The 16,797-nt window shown below is 36.3% G+C and overlaps 1 protein-coding gene across 1 annotated transcript in view; it reads right to left on the reverse strand.

Annotated features, from left to right (window-relative positions):
- MYO18B (myosin XVIIIB) overlaps positions 1 to 16,797 on the reverse strand; it is a 1,229,288-nt gene that overhangs the window by 296,160 nt on the left and 916,331 nt on the right. Inside the window, exons 36-37 of the mRNA XM_053702090.1 lie at positions 9,554 to 9,667; positions 4,766 to 4,882 (exon numbers count right to left, since the gene is read on the reverse strand). Coding sequence (XP_053558065.1) covers positions 4,766 to 4,882; positions 9,554 to 9,667 — 231 coding nt within the window. The remainder of the gene's footprint in view (positions 1 to 4,765; positions 4,883 to 9,553; positions 9,668 to 16,797) is intronic.

Below are 16,797 nucleotides of genomic sequence, written 5' to 3' on the forward strand. Positions count from 1 at the left end.
CAGGGCGGTGGATTGAAAACCAGGTACGCTGGGCCGGAAAAGTGCCGAGCGTACCTGGTAGTCATTTGATAACTCCCAAAAGTAGTCAGATTGTGCCGAACTTGCGTTCCGAACATCTGGAGTGACGTAAAAATCGATCTGTGTCGGACTGAGTCCGGCGGATCGAAGCTTACGTCATTATATTCTACTTTTGCAGGGCAGCAGGGCTTGGATACTTAGGTTAATCAGCCTCGCCACAATACGCTGCGGAATTCCAGCGTATTTGAGGTTGACGGCTTGATAACTAGAGGCCTATATCTACGGCTATATTATGTAACAGTTGTCATGATAAGTTTTTGCATGCTAATAATGTTTCTATTAGTACTAGTACAGAGCCTGTTGTTCCCTCAACATCTAATGTACATGATATCCCTATTGATATGAAAAATTATATTGCTGATGCAATACAGAAGGCTAATAAACGTAAAAGGTCTTTTAAAACTCCTCAAGTCTGTTGAAATTTTTAGAGACCAACAACATACTGAAATACATACTTCAGACATTGAAATTGATAAATCTTCTTATCTTTTTAAGATTGAATATATTTGTTCTTTATTGAAAGAAGTATTGGTTACGTTGGATATTGAGGAGTCTGATCCTCTTGATAACAAATCCAGTAATCATTTAAATTCTGTTTTTAAACCTCCAGTGATTACTCCTGAGGTTTTTCCTGTTCCAGATGCTGTTTCTGATGTGATTGCTAAGAAATGGTCTCTAAACCTGGTGCTTCTTTTAATCCTTCTTCTAGGTTTAAGAAATGATATCCTTTACCAGTGACTAAATTGGAGTTTTGGGAAAAAGTCCCTAAGTCCTATGGAAGATAGTACTTCTTTTAAAGATCCTTTTGATAGGAAGATTGAATCTTATCTAAGGAAAGCTTATTTGCATTCTGGCTATATTCTCAGGCCTGCCATTTCTATGGCTGATGTTGCAGCTGCATCAACTTTTTGGTTGGATAGCCTAGCACATCAGGAAGCAGATACTGATTTGTCTAGCATTATTCGTTGGCTTCAACATACCAATCATTTTATCTGTGATGCTATTTTTTTATGTTTTTAGCTAATTTAGATAGAAGAGCCTTATGGCTTAAATCTTGGAATGCTGACATGGTATCTAAATCTAGATTATTATCTCTAGCTTTCCAGGGTAATAATTTATTTGGTTCTCAGTTGGATTCTATTATTTCCACTATCACTGGGGGAAGGGAGTTTTTTTTTTGCCTTAAGATAAAATATCTAAGGGTAAATCTAAAGCTTCTAATTATTTTCGTTCCTTTCGTCAGAATAGAGAACAGAAAACCACTCCTTCCCCTAAAGACTCTGGTTCCAATAGGAAGCCGTCTTTAAGTTGGAATAAATCCAAGCCTTTTATGAAACCAAAGCCAGCTCCAAAGTCTGCATGAAGGTGTGGCCCTCAATCCAGTTCAGCTGGTGGGGGGCAGATTGAAATTATTTCAAGACATTTGGGCAGATTCTGTTCAAAATCAGTAGATTCAGAGCATCGTCTCTCAAGGGTATCGAATAGGTTTCAGAGTAAGACCTCCTGTGAGAAGATTCTCGCTCTCACGTTCCAACAAATCCTGTGAAAGCTCAGGCTTTTCTGAAGTGTGTTTCAGATCTAGAGCTTTCAGGGGTAATTATACCAGTTCCGCTTCAGGAACAGGGTCTGGGTTTTAATTCAAATCTATTCATTGTCACAAAGAAAGAAATTTCATTCAGACTAGTTTGGATCTAAAGTTTTTGAATCATTTTGTAAGGGTCCCAACTTTCAAGATGGTGACTATAAGGACTATTCTACCTTTTGTTCAGCAAGGTCATTACATGTCCACAATAGACTTACAGGATGCTTATCTTCACATTCTGATTCATCCAGATCACTATCGGTTTCTGAGATTCTCTTTTCTAGACAAGCATTACCAATTTGTCGCTAGAAGGTGCCCTTCTATCTGTAATCAGAGAGCAGGGTATAGTGGTGCTTCCTTATTTGGAAGATATCTTGGTACTGGCTCAATCTTTTCATTTAACAGAATCTCACACGAATCAGCTTGTGTTGTTTCTTCAAAGACATGGTTGGAGGATCAATTTACCAAAGAGTTTCTTAATTCCTCAGACAAGGGTCACCTTTTTAGGTTTCAAGAGACGAATAAAATTGGTTTCAGCCTGTCGACACCTTCAGTCTCGATTATTCCCTTCAGTGGCTATGTGCATGAAAGTTTTAGGTCTCAGCATCGGACGCGATCCCCTTTGCTCGTTTTCATATGAGACCTCTGAAGCTTTGCATGTTGAATCAGTGGTGCAGGGATTATACTCAGATACCACAATTGATATTCTTAAATCCTAGCATTCAACTCTCTCTGACTTAGTGGTTAGACGATCATCGTATTGTGCAAGGGACCTCTTTTGCTTGTCCTTCCTGGGCTGTAGTCTCGACAGATGCAAGTCTTTCAGGTTGGGGAGCTGTCTGGGGGTCTCTGACAGCACAAGGGGTTTGGAATCCTCTAGAGGCGAGGTTACCAATCAATATTTTAGAACTCCATGCTATTTTCTGAGCTTTTCAGGCTTGGCCTCTATTAAAGAGAGAACTTTTCATTTGCTTTCAGACAGATAATATCACAACTGTGGCATATGTCAATCATCAGGGAGGGACTCACAGTCCTTTAGCAATGAAAGAAGTATCATGGATACTTTCTTGGGCGGAATCCAACTCCTGTCTAATTTATGCAATTTATATCCCAGGTGTAGACAATTGTGAAGTGGATTATCTCAGCCATCAGACTTTACATCTGGGGGAGTGGTCTCTCCATCCAGATGTGTTTTTTCAGATTGTACAGATGTTGGGTCTTCCAGAAATAGATCTGATGGCTTCCCATCTAAACAAGAAACTTCCCAGATACCTTTCGAGGTCCAGGGATCCTCAGGCGGAGATGGTGGATGCGTTAGCAGTTCCTTGGTCTTACCAACTTGCTTATATTTTTGCGCGTCTAGTTCTTCTTCCAAGGGTGATCTCTAAGATCATAATGGAACAATTGCATGTGTTTCTGATAGCACCAGCATGGCCTTACAGGTTTTGGTATGCAGATATTGTGCGGATGTCCAGTTTCCAACCTTGGTCACTTCCTTTAAGGCCAGACCTTCTGTCTCAAGGGCAGTTTTTCCATCAGGATCTCAAATCACTAAAATTGAAGGTATGGAAATTGAACGGTTAGTGCTTAGTCATAGAGGTTTCTCTGACTTAGTGATTTATACTATGTTGCAGGCTCGTAAGTCTGTTTCAAGGAAGATTTATTATCGGGTTTGGAAAACCTATATTTCATGGTGTTCTCATAAATTCTCTTGGCATTATTTTAGAATTCCTAGAATTATACAGTTTCTTCAGGACGGTTAAAGGTTTGTCTGCAAGTACTTTGAAGGGACAAATCTCTGCTCTTTCTGTTTTATTTCATAGAAAGATTGCTAAACTTCCTGATATTCACTATTTTGTTCAGTCTTTGGTCCGTATCAAGCCTGTTATTAAGTCTATTTCTCCTCCATTGAGTCTTAATTTGGTTTTAAAGGTTTTGCAGGCTCCTCCTTTTGAGCCTATGCATTCTTTGCATATTAAACTACTTTCTTGGAAAGTATTGTTCCTTTTGGCTATCTCTTCTGCTAGAAGAGTTTCTGAATTGTCTGCTCTCTCTTGTGAGTCTCCTTTTCTGATTTTCCATCAGGATAAAGCTGTTTTGCGGACTTTGATTAAATTTCTTCCTAAGGTTGTGAATTCTAACAACATTAGTAAGGAAATTGTTGTTCCTTCCTTGTGTCCAAATCCTAAGAATTCTCTTGAAAAATCGTTACACTCAGGAAGACTTCTAGTCTATTCGTTGTCTTTTCTGGTTCTAGGAAAGGTCAGAAAGCCTCTGCTATTTCTTTGGCATCTTGGTTAAAGCTTTTGATTCACAAGGCTTACTTGGTGGCGGGGCAGTCTCCGCCTCAGAGAATTACGGCTCATTCAACTAGATCAGTTGCACTTGCCACTTCTTTGGCTTATAAGAAGGAAGCTTCAGTTGATCAGATTTGCAAAGCAGCAACTTGGTCTTATTTGCATATATTTACTAAATCTTAACATTTCGATGTATTTGCTTCTTCTGAAGCAGTCTTTGCTAGAAAAGTTCTTCAGGCAGCTGTCTCAGTTTGATTCTTCTGTTTATAAGAAGAACTTATATTTTTTATTTAATTTCTCAGCGGAACTAGCTGTTTTTATTGTATCCCTCCCTCTCTAGTGACTCTTCTGTGGACTTCCACATCTTGGGTATTTTATCCCATACGTCACTATCTCATGGACTCTTGCCATTTACATGAAAGAAAACATAATTTATGTAAGAATTTACCTGATAAACTAATTTCTTTCATAATGGCAAGAGTCAATGAGGTCCACCCTGTTTTGGTATAAAAGCACAAAATTATTTTCAACTTCCTCTTTTTTGCATGCTTTTTTACTCATTTTTTACACCTCACTACTTGGCTATACGTTAAACTAAAGTGTGAGTGTGGTGGGAGATGTATTTATAGGCATTTTGAGTTTTGGGAAACTTTGTCCCCTCCTGGTAGGAATGTATATCCCATACATCACTAGCTCATGGACTCTTGCCATCATGATAGAAATTAATTTATCAGGTAAGTTCTTACATAAATTATGTTATCATTTATTTCTCCCAGTAACTCTTTTTTTCTGAAATACATTTTCTAACCTGGGCAATAAGGGCTTTGTGTTTCTTCATTAGTTCATTTAGATCTTCTTGGTCCTCATCAATCCTTTTCAAGAGATCGGTCTTCTCGTGCTGCAATTGGAACAATTGCTCATCAACCTAGAAAAAGAACAAAACTTGTAAATATATCTAAAAGCCTATAATGTTATGCATGTGTAATAAAGAGAATTAAAATAGCATATTGATTTAAAGAGACATGATTCTCAAAAAGGTCTTGCATGATTCAGACAGAACATACAATTTCAAATAACTTTGCAGTTTACTTCTATTATCTAATTTGCTTTGTTTTCTTGGTTTTCTTGGTATCCTATGATGAAAAGCATACTGAGGTAGGCTCAGTAGCAGCAATGGACAGCTACTGAGCCTACCTAAGTATTAGGGATGGGCGAATGTTTTTAAAAATACAAAATTTAAAACAAATTTTTACACATTCGTTCGTTCAAATCGAATTTCAAATGTTTATATAACATTCTAACATTCTATTTTCGAATTTTCGTTTTCTAATTTTTGAATAAATTCGAAAATATTCGTTCGAATAATAGAATGTTTAGCTATGTATTCATTCAATTTCAAAATGTAATATTCGAATTTGAATGTGACATTCAAATTTGAAATAGTATTACTAGTCTACAACTGTGTTTAATAAATGTATTATTCGAATTTGAATGCTACATTCGAATTCGAATGTCACATTCGAATTTGAAATATTATTTCTAGTCTAATACTGTGTTTTAAATGTAATATTCAAATTCGAATGTGATATTGAATTTGAATGTGAGATTCGATTTGAATGTGACATTCAAATTTGAAATAGTGTTTCTAGTCTACAATTGTGTTTTATAAATTTAATATTTGAATTCGAATGTGACATTCGAATTCGAATGTGACATTCGAAAACTGTAAATAACATTCGAAAATCGAATTTTTAAGAATATTCGTTCTTATTAACATTCTATTATGTAAATCAAATTTCTACAATAACATTCGTTCTAACATTCGAATTCGAATATAAACACATTCACCCATCCCTACTAAGTATACTGGGAGCTAGTTGCTGGATTGATGGCTGCAGATATATGTCTTTTGCCATTGACTCAGACAACGTGTTCAGCTAGCTCTCAGTAGTGCATTGCTGCTCTTTCAATAAAGGATACCAAGAGAATGAAGCACATTTGATAATAGAAGAAAAATGGAAAGTTGTTTAAAATTCTGTCTGTTCTGTCTTAATTATGTAAGCAAAATGCTGGGTTTTGTGCCCTTGAATTAATCTCAAATTTGTACTTAGGTTTTGCATTTCTATGGTAGACTGTATACAGGCTTGTGTAGTGTAACATAATTGCTCTCTGGCAGATAATGAAACAAGTGTAGAAAATCATAAAAAATGTATTTCCAAAATCAGCATAATTTATTATTATTATTATTATTAAACATTTATTCTGAATAAAATATTTTATGGGGTATTTCTTGCATCTAAAAAAAGCATTTTAAAATGTATTACACTTTCATGTTGCTTCTGGAAGTTTATCTCTGTCCGCCAGCGTAACTGTAGCTTTACATCATCTAATGAGCTTGTATATTGCGGGATCCACTGTACACAAACATACTTTTTCTGCTAGTTTAAATTTAAACAGGTTTAAATTAATTTTTATAAGCAAAAAAATATATTTTGCAGAAAAATTCACTAATATTTGATATACCAGTTTCACATATGTAGCCTTTTGAATCATGTTAGTTGCTTATTACTGCTGTAGAGACAGTATTTGCCTGAAGGTCAAACAGCCTTAAAAATACACTTACATTCTGTTTGTCTGAGCACAGTGTATCAGAATGTATATAGGTTAAAGTGAAAGACAAGCCAAACAAAAAAGCTCTGCTTATTTACTTGCTCTGAAACATCCAAACCCTGAAGAGGCGAATAAAACGAACATATCTTGTTTTAAAGCAATGTTCCTGTTTTATGTTAGATATTAAAATCATTAAATTCTCCACTTATATTAGTACTAGAGGTGCAATGGAACAAGTTGATCCTAATAGCATACCAGGTCAATAAAACTAAAAATCAAAAGAAAATCAAGAATAGTTTAATTAACTTTTATATTAGATATTTTATATTACAAAATCATGAAAAGTTTTAAAGATAAACTCAGGGAAAATAATTACTAAATAATATATTTTTTAGTATTTATGGGATAATAAGGCATTTTTTTTTATTGTGTTTAGAAAGGAACAATTAATTATCGGCTAGATTACGAGTTTTGCGGTATGAGTGAAAAAGCAGCGTTAAGGCTCATAACACTGCTTTTTCATTACCGCTGCTATTACGAGTCTTGCAGGTTTAGGGGCACCGCACACTTTTTTGGCCTTAACGCAAATTAACTTACGCAATTTGCGTAAAGTCTTTTTTTCAATGGGACTTCCATAGCACCGGTATTACAAGCTTTTTCTGGGAGGCCAAAAAGTGAGTGGTACAAAAATACCCCCACCAAAATAAAAAAAAAATCCTAGCCTAAACTAAACTACCAATAGCCCTTAAAAGGGCCTTTTGAAGGGCATTGCCCCAAAGAAATCAGCTCTTTTACCTGTAAAAAAAAAATACAAACATCCCCCAATAGTAAAACCCACCACCCATACAACAAACCCCCCAAATAAAATCCTAACTAAAAAAACCTAAGCTCCCCATTGCCCTGAAAAGGGCATTTAGATGGGTATTGTCCTTAAAAGGGCATTTAGTTCTTTTTCAGTGCCCAAACCCTAACCTAAAACCCATCCAATAAACCCTTAAAAAACCTAATACTAACCCCTGAAGATCCACGTACAGTTTTGAAGACCGGACATCCATCCTCAACGAAGCCGGGAGAAGTCTTCATCCAAGCGGCAAGACGTCCTCAACGAAGCCGGGAGAAGTGGTTCATCCAGACGGCATCTTCTATCTTCATCCTTCTGACGCGGAGCGTCTCCATCTTCAAGACATCTGGCGTGGAGCATCCTCTTCTTTCCATGGCTAACGATAAATAAAGGTTCCTTTAAATGTCATCCAAGATGGCTTCCCTTGAATTCTGATTGGCTGATAGAATTAGCCAATCGGAATTAAAGGAGAAAAAATCCTATTGGCTGATGCAATCAGCCAATAGGATTGAGCTTTAATAAAAATAAACCCTAAGCTAGATACAATGTAACTATTAGTTATATTGTAGCTAGCTTAGTGTTTATTTTATAGGTAAGTATTTAGTTTTAAATAGGAATTATTTAGGTAATGATAGTAAGTTTTATTTAGATTTATTTTAATTATATTTAAGTTAGGGGGTGTTAGGGTTAGGGTTAGACTTAGGTTTAGGGGTTAATAAATGTATTCTTGTGCGACATTGGGGGCAGCAGATTAGGGGTTGATAAATGTAGGTAGGTGGTGGCGATGTTAGGGGTGGCAGATTAGGGGTTAATAATATTTAACTATTGTTTGCGAGGCGGGAATGCAGTGGTTTAGGGGTTAATATTTTTATTATAGTGGCGGCGATGTCCGGAGCGACAGATTAGGGGTTAATAAATATAATGTAGTGTTGGCGATGTCGGGGGCGGCAGATTAGGGGTTAACAAGTATAATGTAGGTGTCGGCGATGTCGGGGGTGGCAGATTAGGGGTTTTTAGGGTTTATGTTAGGGTGTTAGGTGTAAACATAACTTTAGTTTCCCCATAGGAATCAATGGGGCTGCGTTACGGAGCTTTACGCTGCTTTATTGAAGGTGTTAGGCTTTTTTTCAGCCAGCTATCCCAATTAATGTGTATGTGGAAATTGTGCACGAGCGCGTAAAACCAGCTCACTGCTGCCTTAAGCAGCACTGGTATTGGAGTGTGGTATGGAGCACAATTTTGCTCTACGCTCACTTCTTGCCTGTTAACGCAGGGTTTATGAAAATATGTAATACCAGCGCTGTAGGTAAGTGAGCGGTGACAATAACGTGCAAGTTAACACCGCACCCCTCTTACCACAAAATTCATAATCTAGCCATATGTTAACAATTAATGGTTTTGCATGAGATTTCTAGCGTAAATTGAGATCAAGTAAAATCCACACAAGTATATATCATTAGCATCTGTGCACTCATATTACAAGTTGAAAGTAAAATTTTCTCACTTGAACACAAGTTACCAGAGCTAAAAGTAAACCGTGATTCATATTGTGAAGTAACCAGAAACCTACAAGTTTCACGTTATACAAATACCAATACGACTTCACCAGAGCTATTCAATTTGGTTAATATTTCCACGGTTAATGTTATTATCGCTCGTGTACCACTGTTAACCATAGACTGGTAATACAATCGTGAGTTCCCCTTTTTACACTAGTTATTATAGGGAGCATTAGGTACAATGAGATTGGGCAAGTGAGGCCACAATATTTATTTATTTTTTACATCCAACTTTAAATACAAGTTCTCCGCTTGTAATCTTGTCCTAATTATGTATAATCAGTTTAAATATGAATTAAATTAAATGCATGTTTGTGCACAGTGAATACTGAATAATAACACTGAATAATATGTTCCATTGTTGAGTTGGTAAGCAGCTACAAACCTCAACAAACATGAAAACAAACAAGTAGGTTTATTCACTGCAAGAACATCCATTTTAAAAAATATATAAATTAATAAAAAAAAAATGAAAACATTTTTAATCACAGTTAAATGTATTATATTTCAGGCAACCAATAAAAGACTTGCTTTTTATATACTTCTTGCTTATTCATGGATATGTAACAAGCAAAATATCTGTTACCATATTCTTATTCCTGGTAATGTTGTCAAGCTCCATATGAAAACTCTCCAGTTCCATACTAAGGGATTTCTGGACCTTCTGAGCTTCTGCAAATCTTGCTTCACTTTCTTCAAGCTGAAATTGAAATGAAAAAATAAATAAACAATTTGATTATTATTATTTTGTGTTTATTTAAGTGGGAAGCAGCATGATTCCACCTTGGTTAGGACATATGACAATTATTGCTGATAGTAACACATCAAAGGTGATATTTCTACCTCCTAATCTGCTTCCTGCCAGATTATAGGATTATTATTACTAGAAATGTCTCTAGTGAAAGAAACCTCTACAGCGCCATTGTTATTAAATGGAATTTATGTTTCAGATTTGCCACACTCTTAGTTTATGGGATCTATAGAATATTATGCATGATGGAAATATTTATTTTACTTAATTGACTTCTCATACGTATAGAGACATTAAACACAACTGTTAATGTCACCAAAAAAATAGCATAAAGGGACATTAAACCCATTTTTTTTCTTTCATGGTTCAGATAGTGAATACCATTTTAAACAACTTTCTAATTTACTTCTATTATCTAATTTGCTTCTTTTTCTTGATATTCTTTCCTGAAAAGCATATCTAGATAGGCTCTGTAGCTTCTGATAGGTGGCTGCACATAGATGACTCATGTGATTGGCTCACCAATGTGCATTGATATTTCTTTAACAAAGGATATCTCAATATTGCAGCAAATTAGGTAATAGAAGTAAATTGGAATGTTGTTTAAAATGGCATTCTCTATCTGAATCCTAAAATATTTTTTGGGGGTTTAATGTTCCTTTAATCAAAAAAATAAAAGAATAATGTAATTATCTGTTTTACCTGCTTTTGTTGTAAAATACCTCTGAATATATGATTGTTCCAGATACCCTCAAAAAGGCTGGATTGCCTCCATTATACTTTAGTATGTGTAAATTTACTTGATCTTGCAACATTCTACACAGTGATTGGTTAACTCAGATCAAATGATGATTTACACTTATCCCTTATTGATCTCAGCATAGGAGACCAGAAACATGGATTCCATCAGGCTTCGAAAGATTGTATACCTGAACTGATGTAGAGTTGCAAAACCTTGTAGATTGGACTAATAATGTTTTAAACATTTCTTTTGCAATGCAGTGCTTAATTGATGATATTATGATGCACATTTTATCTGATGTATATGATATGATGTGTATGATTGATATATAAGTTGGTGAGTGGCTAAGCAGAATAGGGCCATATTTTGTGACTAAGTTCCTAATTTTAATATGAAAGCATAGGTGTTTTCAGGCAATTTGTTGCAGCATTTAAAATGTGTTGTTTATTTGCAAGTGGATGTGTGCCAGTACTATCTGTTTTGTGTAATTATTTGGTCTCATTGACTGCACTCCCAAACATGTATTTAAAGGGACAGTCAACCATAGAATTGTTATTGTTTTAAAAGATAGATAATCCCTTTATTACTCATTCCCCAGTTTTGCATCACCAACACAGTTATATTAATGTACTTTTTACCTTTGTGATTACCTTGTATCTAGGAACCTTCTTCCAGCCCCCTGATCACATGACTGTGACTGTTTACTATCTATTGTCTTAAATTTAGCATTGTATTGCGCTAGATATTAAATAACTTTCTGTGCCTGAACACAGTGTTATCTATATAGCCCACGTGTACTTTCTGTCTCTTTGTGTTGAAAAGAGATTTAAAAAGCATGTGATAAGAGGCAGCCCTCAAAGGCTTAGAAATTAGCATATGAGCCTACCTATGTTTAGTTTAAACTAAGAATACCAAGAGAAAAAAGCAAATTTGATGATAAAAGTAAATTGGAAAGTCAATTAAAATTAAAGGTCCTATCTGAATAATGAAAGTTTAATTTATACTTGACTGTCCCTTTAAACTCTTTGTGAGGTGTGCTAGACCAAACTTTGTGTGTGTATATATATGACATTTGTATTAAAAAAAAATGCTTCTAGTAAATCCTATCACTAATTTGGAGATAGCTCTTACTATACATGGAGATACAGTGTTAGTGCACATTTTACATCATTCGTTTAGCTAGATTATTACAGAAAGTCTGAGAGGCATCTTGCTTTATTATTGAGGTTTATGTAATTGATAGACAGTAGTTTATTTAATTTGAGGTGCAGTGTTCTACATGCACATATGCCCTGTGAATCCACATTCAACTACTTCCCCCATCCCCATTGTTTGAAAGTGGGTGCACAAATAAAATTGTCACAAAAACAGTGCTAAAGACACGTGCGTGATTCTATCAACCTACATAGGTTTACTCTTCAACAAATGATACATAGTATAATAAAAGTGAAATTGAAAATTGAAGGCTCTATTTGAATCATGAATGTTTCATTTTGACTCTACTGTCCCTTTAAAAAAAAAACATTTGGTTAAAGGGACAGTCAACACCAAAAATGTTATTGTTTAAAAAGATAGATAATACATGTATTACCCATTCCCCAGTTTTGCATAACTAACACTGTTATATTAATACACGTTTTACCTCTGTGATTACCTTGTATCTAAGCTTTTGCAGACTGCCCCCTTTTCTCAGTTCTTTTGACAGACATGCATTTAAGCAAATCAGTGATTACTCATGCATAACTCCAAGGGAGTGAGCACAATGTTATCTAATATGACACACATGAACTAACTCCCTCTAGCTTTGAAAAACTGTCAAAATGCACATAGATAAGAGGCGACCTTCAAGGGCATAGCAATTAGCATATGAGCCTACCTAGGTTTAGCTTTAAACAAAGAATACCAAAAGAACAAAGCAAAGTTGATGATAAAAGTAAAATGAAAAGTTGTTTAAAATGACATGCCCTACTTGAATCATGAAAGTTTAATTTGGACTTTACTCTCTCTTTAAGCAGAAGACTGATTTGGATAGATGTTAGCTACTCTACCAATTACATACACCTTGCTGACTATTTTTTCAATAAAACAGTTGCCATCCGAAGAAACATCCCAACACAAACCTGCAATCTCCCAACTTCACTCCCAGTCACCCCCTCTGCCACTCTCTGCACCCTCCTCCCAACCACTGAGAGTGAAGTGGCTTCCCTTTTGTCTTCCTCTCACCTCACTACCTGCCCACTTGACCCTATTCCTTCACATCTAATTCCCCCTCTGTCTCCCACCCTCACTCCGGCTCTTACTCACATATTCAACCTATCCCTTTCTACCAGCTCATTCCCTGCCTCCTTCAAACATGCAAAGGTCACCCCCATCCTCAAAAAACCCTCCCTTGACCCTAACTCCCCTGCAAACTACCGCCCCATATCACTGCTCCCGCTAGCTTCAAAATTACTTGAAAAACTAGTTTTCAATCGCCTAATCCAATTCCTGTCCTCCAACTCATTGCTTGACCCCCTGCAATCTGGCTTCCGTCCCCAACACTCAACTGAGACTGCCCTCAACAAGGTTACTAACGATCTCCTTTCTGCTAAAAACAAAGGCTACTACTCTATACTCATCTTACTGGACCTCTCTGCTGCCTTCGACACTGTTGACCATCCCCTTCTCCTACAGACTCTCAGCTCTCTTGGGGTCTGTGACACTGCCCTCTCCTGGATTCACTCTTATATCTCTAACAGATCCTTCTCCGTCTCTTCTGCTGGTGACTCCTCCTCTCTTTTGCCTCTGTCTGTTGGAGTACCTCAAGGCTCTGTCCTGGGTCCTCTACTCTTCTCTATTTACACTTCTTCTCTGGGTAAACTTATCAACAGCTATGGCTTCAGCTATCACCTCTATGCTGATGATACCCAGATCTACCTTTCCACCCCTTCACTCTCTCCTTCTGTCAATTCTCACATCAGCGACTGCTTATCTGGCATTTCCTCCTGGATGGCCTCTCACCACCTAAGTATAAACATGTCCAAGACCGAACTACTTCTAATTCCCCCCTCTAATTCTACTCCAGTTTCTAATTTTTCCATCACTGTTGGCGGCACCACTATCTCCCCATCACCCCAAGTCCGCTGCCTTGGAGTCACTCTTGACTCAAATCTGTCCTTCATTTTCCACATCCAATTGCTCTCTTCATCCTGCCACAACCACCTACGCAATTTCTCCAAAATGTGTCCATTTCTAAGTGCTTTAACTACTAAACAGCTAATCCACTCCCTGGTAATTTCCCGACTTGACTACTGTAACAACTTACTAACTGGCCTCCCTCTCTCCCACCTCTCTCCCCTCCAATCCATCCTTAATGCATCTGCCAGACTAATCCACCTCTCTCGACGCTCTGTTTCTGCTGCACCTCTCTGTGAGTCCCTTAACTGGCTCCCCATTCACAACAGAGTTAAATTCAAAATTCTCACCCTGACCAACAAAGCCCTCACCAATGCTGCCCCACCGTACCTGTCCTCACTTATGAACAAATACACTCCTGCCCACCCCCTAAGATACAACAATGACCTGCTTCTTGCGTCCTCTACCATAACCTCCTCTCATGCTAGACTACAGGACTTCTCTCGTGTAGCACCAACCCTCTGAAATGCACTTCCTCGTGCTGTCAGACTTGCCCCTAACCTCTCCTCCTTTAAACATTCCCTAAAGACCTTTCTGTTCAGGGAAGCTTATCATCCGACTTATTAACATACTAACTTCACTTAACTAACAGCTGCCCTCTATCTCCTAATATCATTCTAACCTTTGCAGTCCCCACCTCCTGTTTCCCATCCTACCCATCTAGATTGTAAGTTCCCACAGGAATAGGGCCCTCAATTCCCCCTGTTTTTGTCTGTAAAATTGTGTCTTATCATGTTGTTTCTCCATTTTACTGTTATCCTTGTACCCATGGGCAGCGCTGCGGAATCTGTTGGCGCTTTATAAATAAAGAATAATAATAAAATACACCTCGTTCATCCAGCAAGATGCTTCTTTGGCCTCACATTTTATGAAATAACCTAGTTAAATGAAGAATGTAGAATAGCTATACCATTTCATATATTCTGCTTAATATTTCTATCCCTTACTTCAAAAAGTCATAAATAAAAGTGATGTATGGAACAAACATTTATGTTTAAATATAAAGCATAAAGTAGACACTTTCACATTGTTTTCATACTTTTACCAAAATAAAATATCAGTTACTGAAAAAAAAACTGTTAAAATTGTCTATCACAACATGTTTACAGTGTTCAAAGTATATCATTTGGCAAGACATCAAAATGGTTATCGGGCGCCATTTAGGATGTTAAAGCCTTTATAATTCATTGTGCAAGCAATTTAGCATTTAATCTGCAAATGGTCTTTTGTGTCTGGTAACTTGCATCTGTAAACAATGATGAATCACATTTGTTATCCCTGAAATAAGCAATTTGTCAAGGGAAAACAAATTCACTGTTGGATAAGATGAAAGAGCCACTGACAAACTGTAAATTCAACAATCAAAATTCTAAAGCTATCATATTCCTTAGATGAAAAAAAATCCATCTAAATCATTACACTAAATGAGAAGTTAGTCGTCTTAGTTACATTTTATGTTGATCTAACATAAGGTTATAATATCAATTTACACTTTTGATATATAGTTGTCAACATTTTAAATCCAATAAATATATACATCATGGGTGTTCAACTTTACTTTGCAGGAGGGACCACATTTTGTTTTAGAGTTGACGAGTAACCATTAGAAATAGTAATGCATTAAATAAACATATATGATATACCATGCCTTATTGCTGTCATAAACAAACTTCAAATTAGAAATTCTTTTTAAGTGTATGTCATTAATTTAGCTTGCACTAGTGCTAATGTCAGCTTAAAGGGACAGTCTAGTCAAAATTAAACTTTCATGATTCAGATAGGACATGTAATTTTAAACAACTTTCCAATTTACTTTTATCATCAAATGTATTTAGTTCTCTTGGTATTTTTTTAGTTGAAAGCTAAACCAAGATAGGCTCATATGCTAATTTCTAAGCCCTTGAAGGCCACTTCTTATCTGAATGCAATTTACATTTTTTTTCCACAGCTAGAAGGTTTTAGTTCATGTGTGCCATATATTTAACATTGTGATCAGGCCTGTGGAGTTACTTATGAGAAGGCACTGAATGGCTAAAATGCAAGTCTATCAAAAGAGCTGAAATAATCCAATGTCAAGATAGACATGAACATTATTTTATGAATGATCTGCAACTGGCATTAGACTATTATTGCAATGTGTCTGCCTCCTGTGTTTGCAATGTGTTTGCTTCCTAATTTTACATAAAAATATAATTCTTGGTACGTGTAAATAACGCTAATGAAGATTGCACATCAATCTTCACACACAAATGGTTAAATTTATTCTTGCACAGTTACCTATTCAATGATGGATTATAAATGCTTCTGCGCACAAACATCGCACAAAAGCGGTGGGGTCCAGTAATAAGAAACTGCCAACATATTTATAATATATGTTGGGGTGGTATATAGGACTTTTTTGCAACCTGTCTACAATAATATTTTATTTTATACCATACTTTCCCCCTTCAGACTATCATCATTTAGGAATGTTAGGTAGAATGTTTTTGAATGTTTAATATGATTATAGAACCCTCTACATTTAAACAGTGATGTATCGGAAGTAGAACTTTGTACATTTTCTCATTCTAAAATACCAGGGGTGACAGTTAAAGGGACAGTCTAGTTAAAAATAAACTTTCATTATTCAGATAGGGCATGCAATTTTAAACTTTCCAATTTACTTTTATCATCAAATTTGCTTTGTTCTCTTGGTATCATTTGTTGAAAACTAAACCTAGGTAGGGTCATATGCTAATTTCTAAGCCCTTGAATGCGGCCTTTTATCTCTTATCTCAAACATTTGACAATGTTTAACAGCTAGAGGGCGTTAGGTTATGTGTTCCATATAGATAACATTGTGCTCATGCCCCTGGAGTTAATTATGAGAGGGCACTGACTGGCTAAAATGCAAGTCTGACAAAAAAACTGAAATAAGGGGGCAGTCTGCAGAGGTTTAGATACCAAGTAATCACAGAGGTAAAAGTATTTTAATATAACCACGTTGGTTATGGATAACTGGGGAATGGGTAATAAAAGGATTAGCTATCTTTTTAAACAATAAAAATTCTGGAGTAGACTGTCACTTAAAGCATTATAAGGGTCAAACTGACCCTAGTTATAATATTCATTTTAGAGTGAGAGGGTGGGGGTAGGGCAAAGTATAGTATAACAAGAGATTCAG

This window comes from Bombina bombina, chromosome 2, assembly GCF_027579735.1.
Source record: "Bombina bombina isolate aBomBom1 chromosome 2, aBomBom1.pri, whole genome shotgun sequence".
NCBI lineage: Eukaryota > Metazoa > Chordata > Amphibia > Anura > Bombinatoridae > Bombina > Bombina bombina.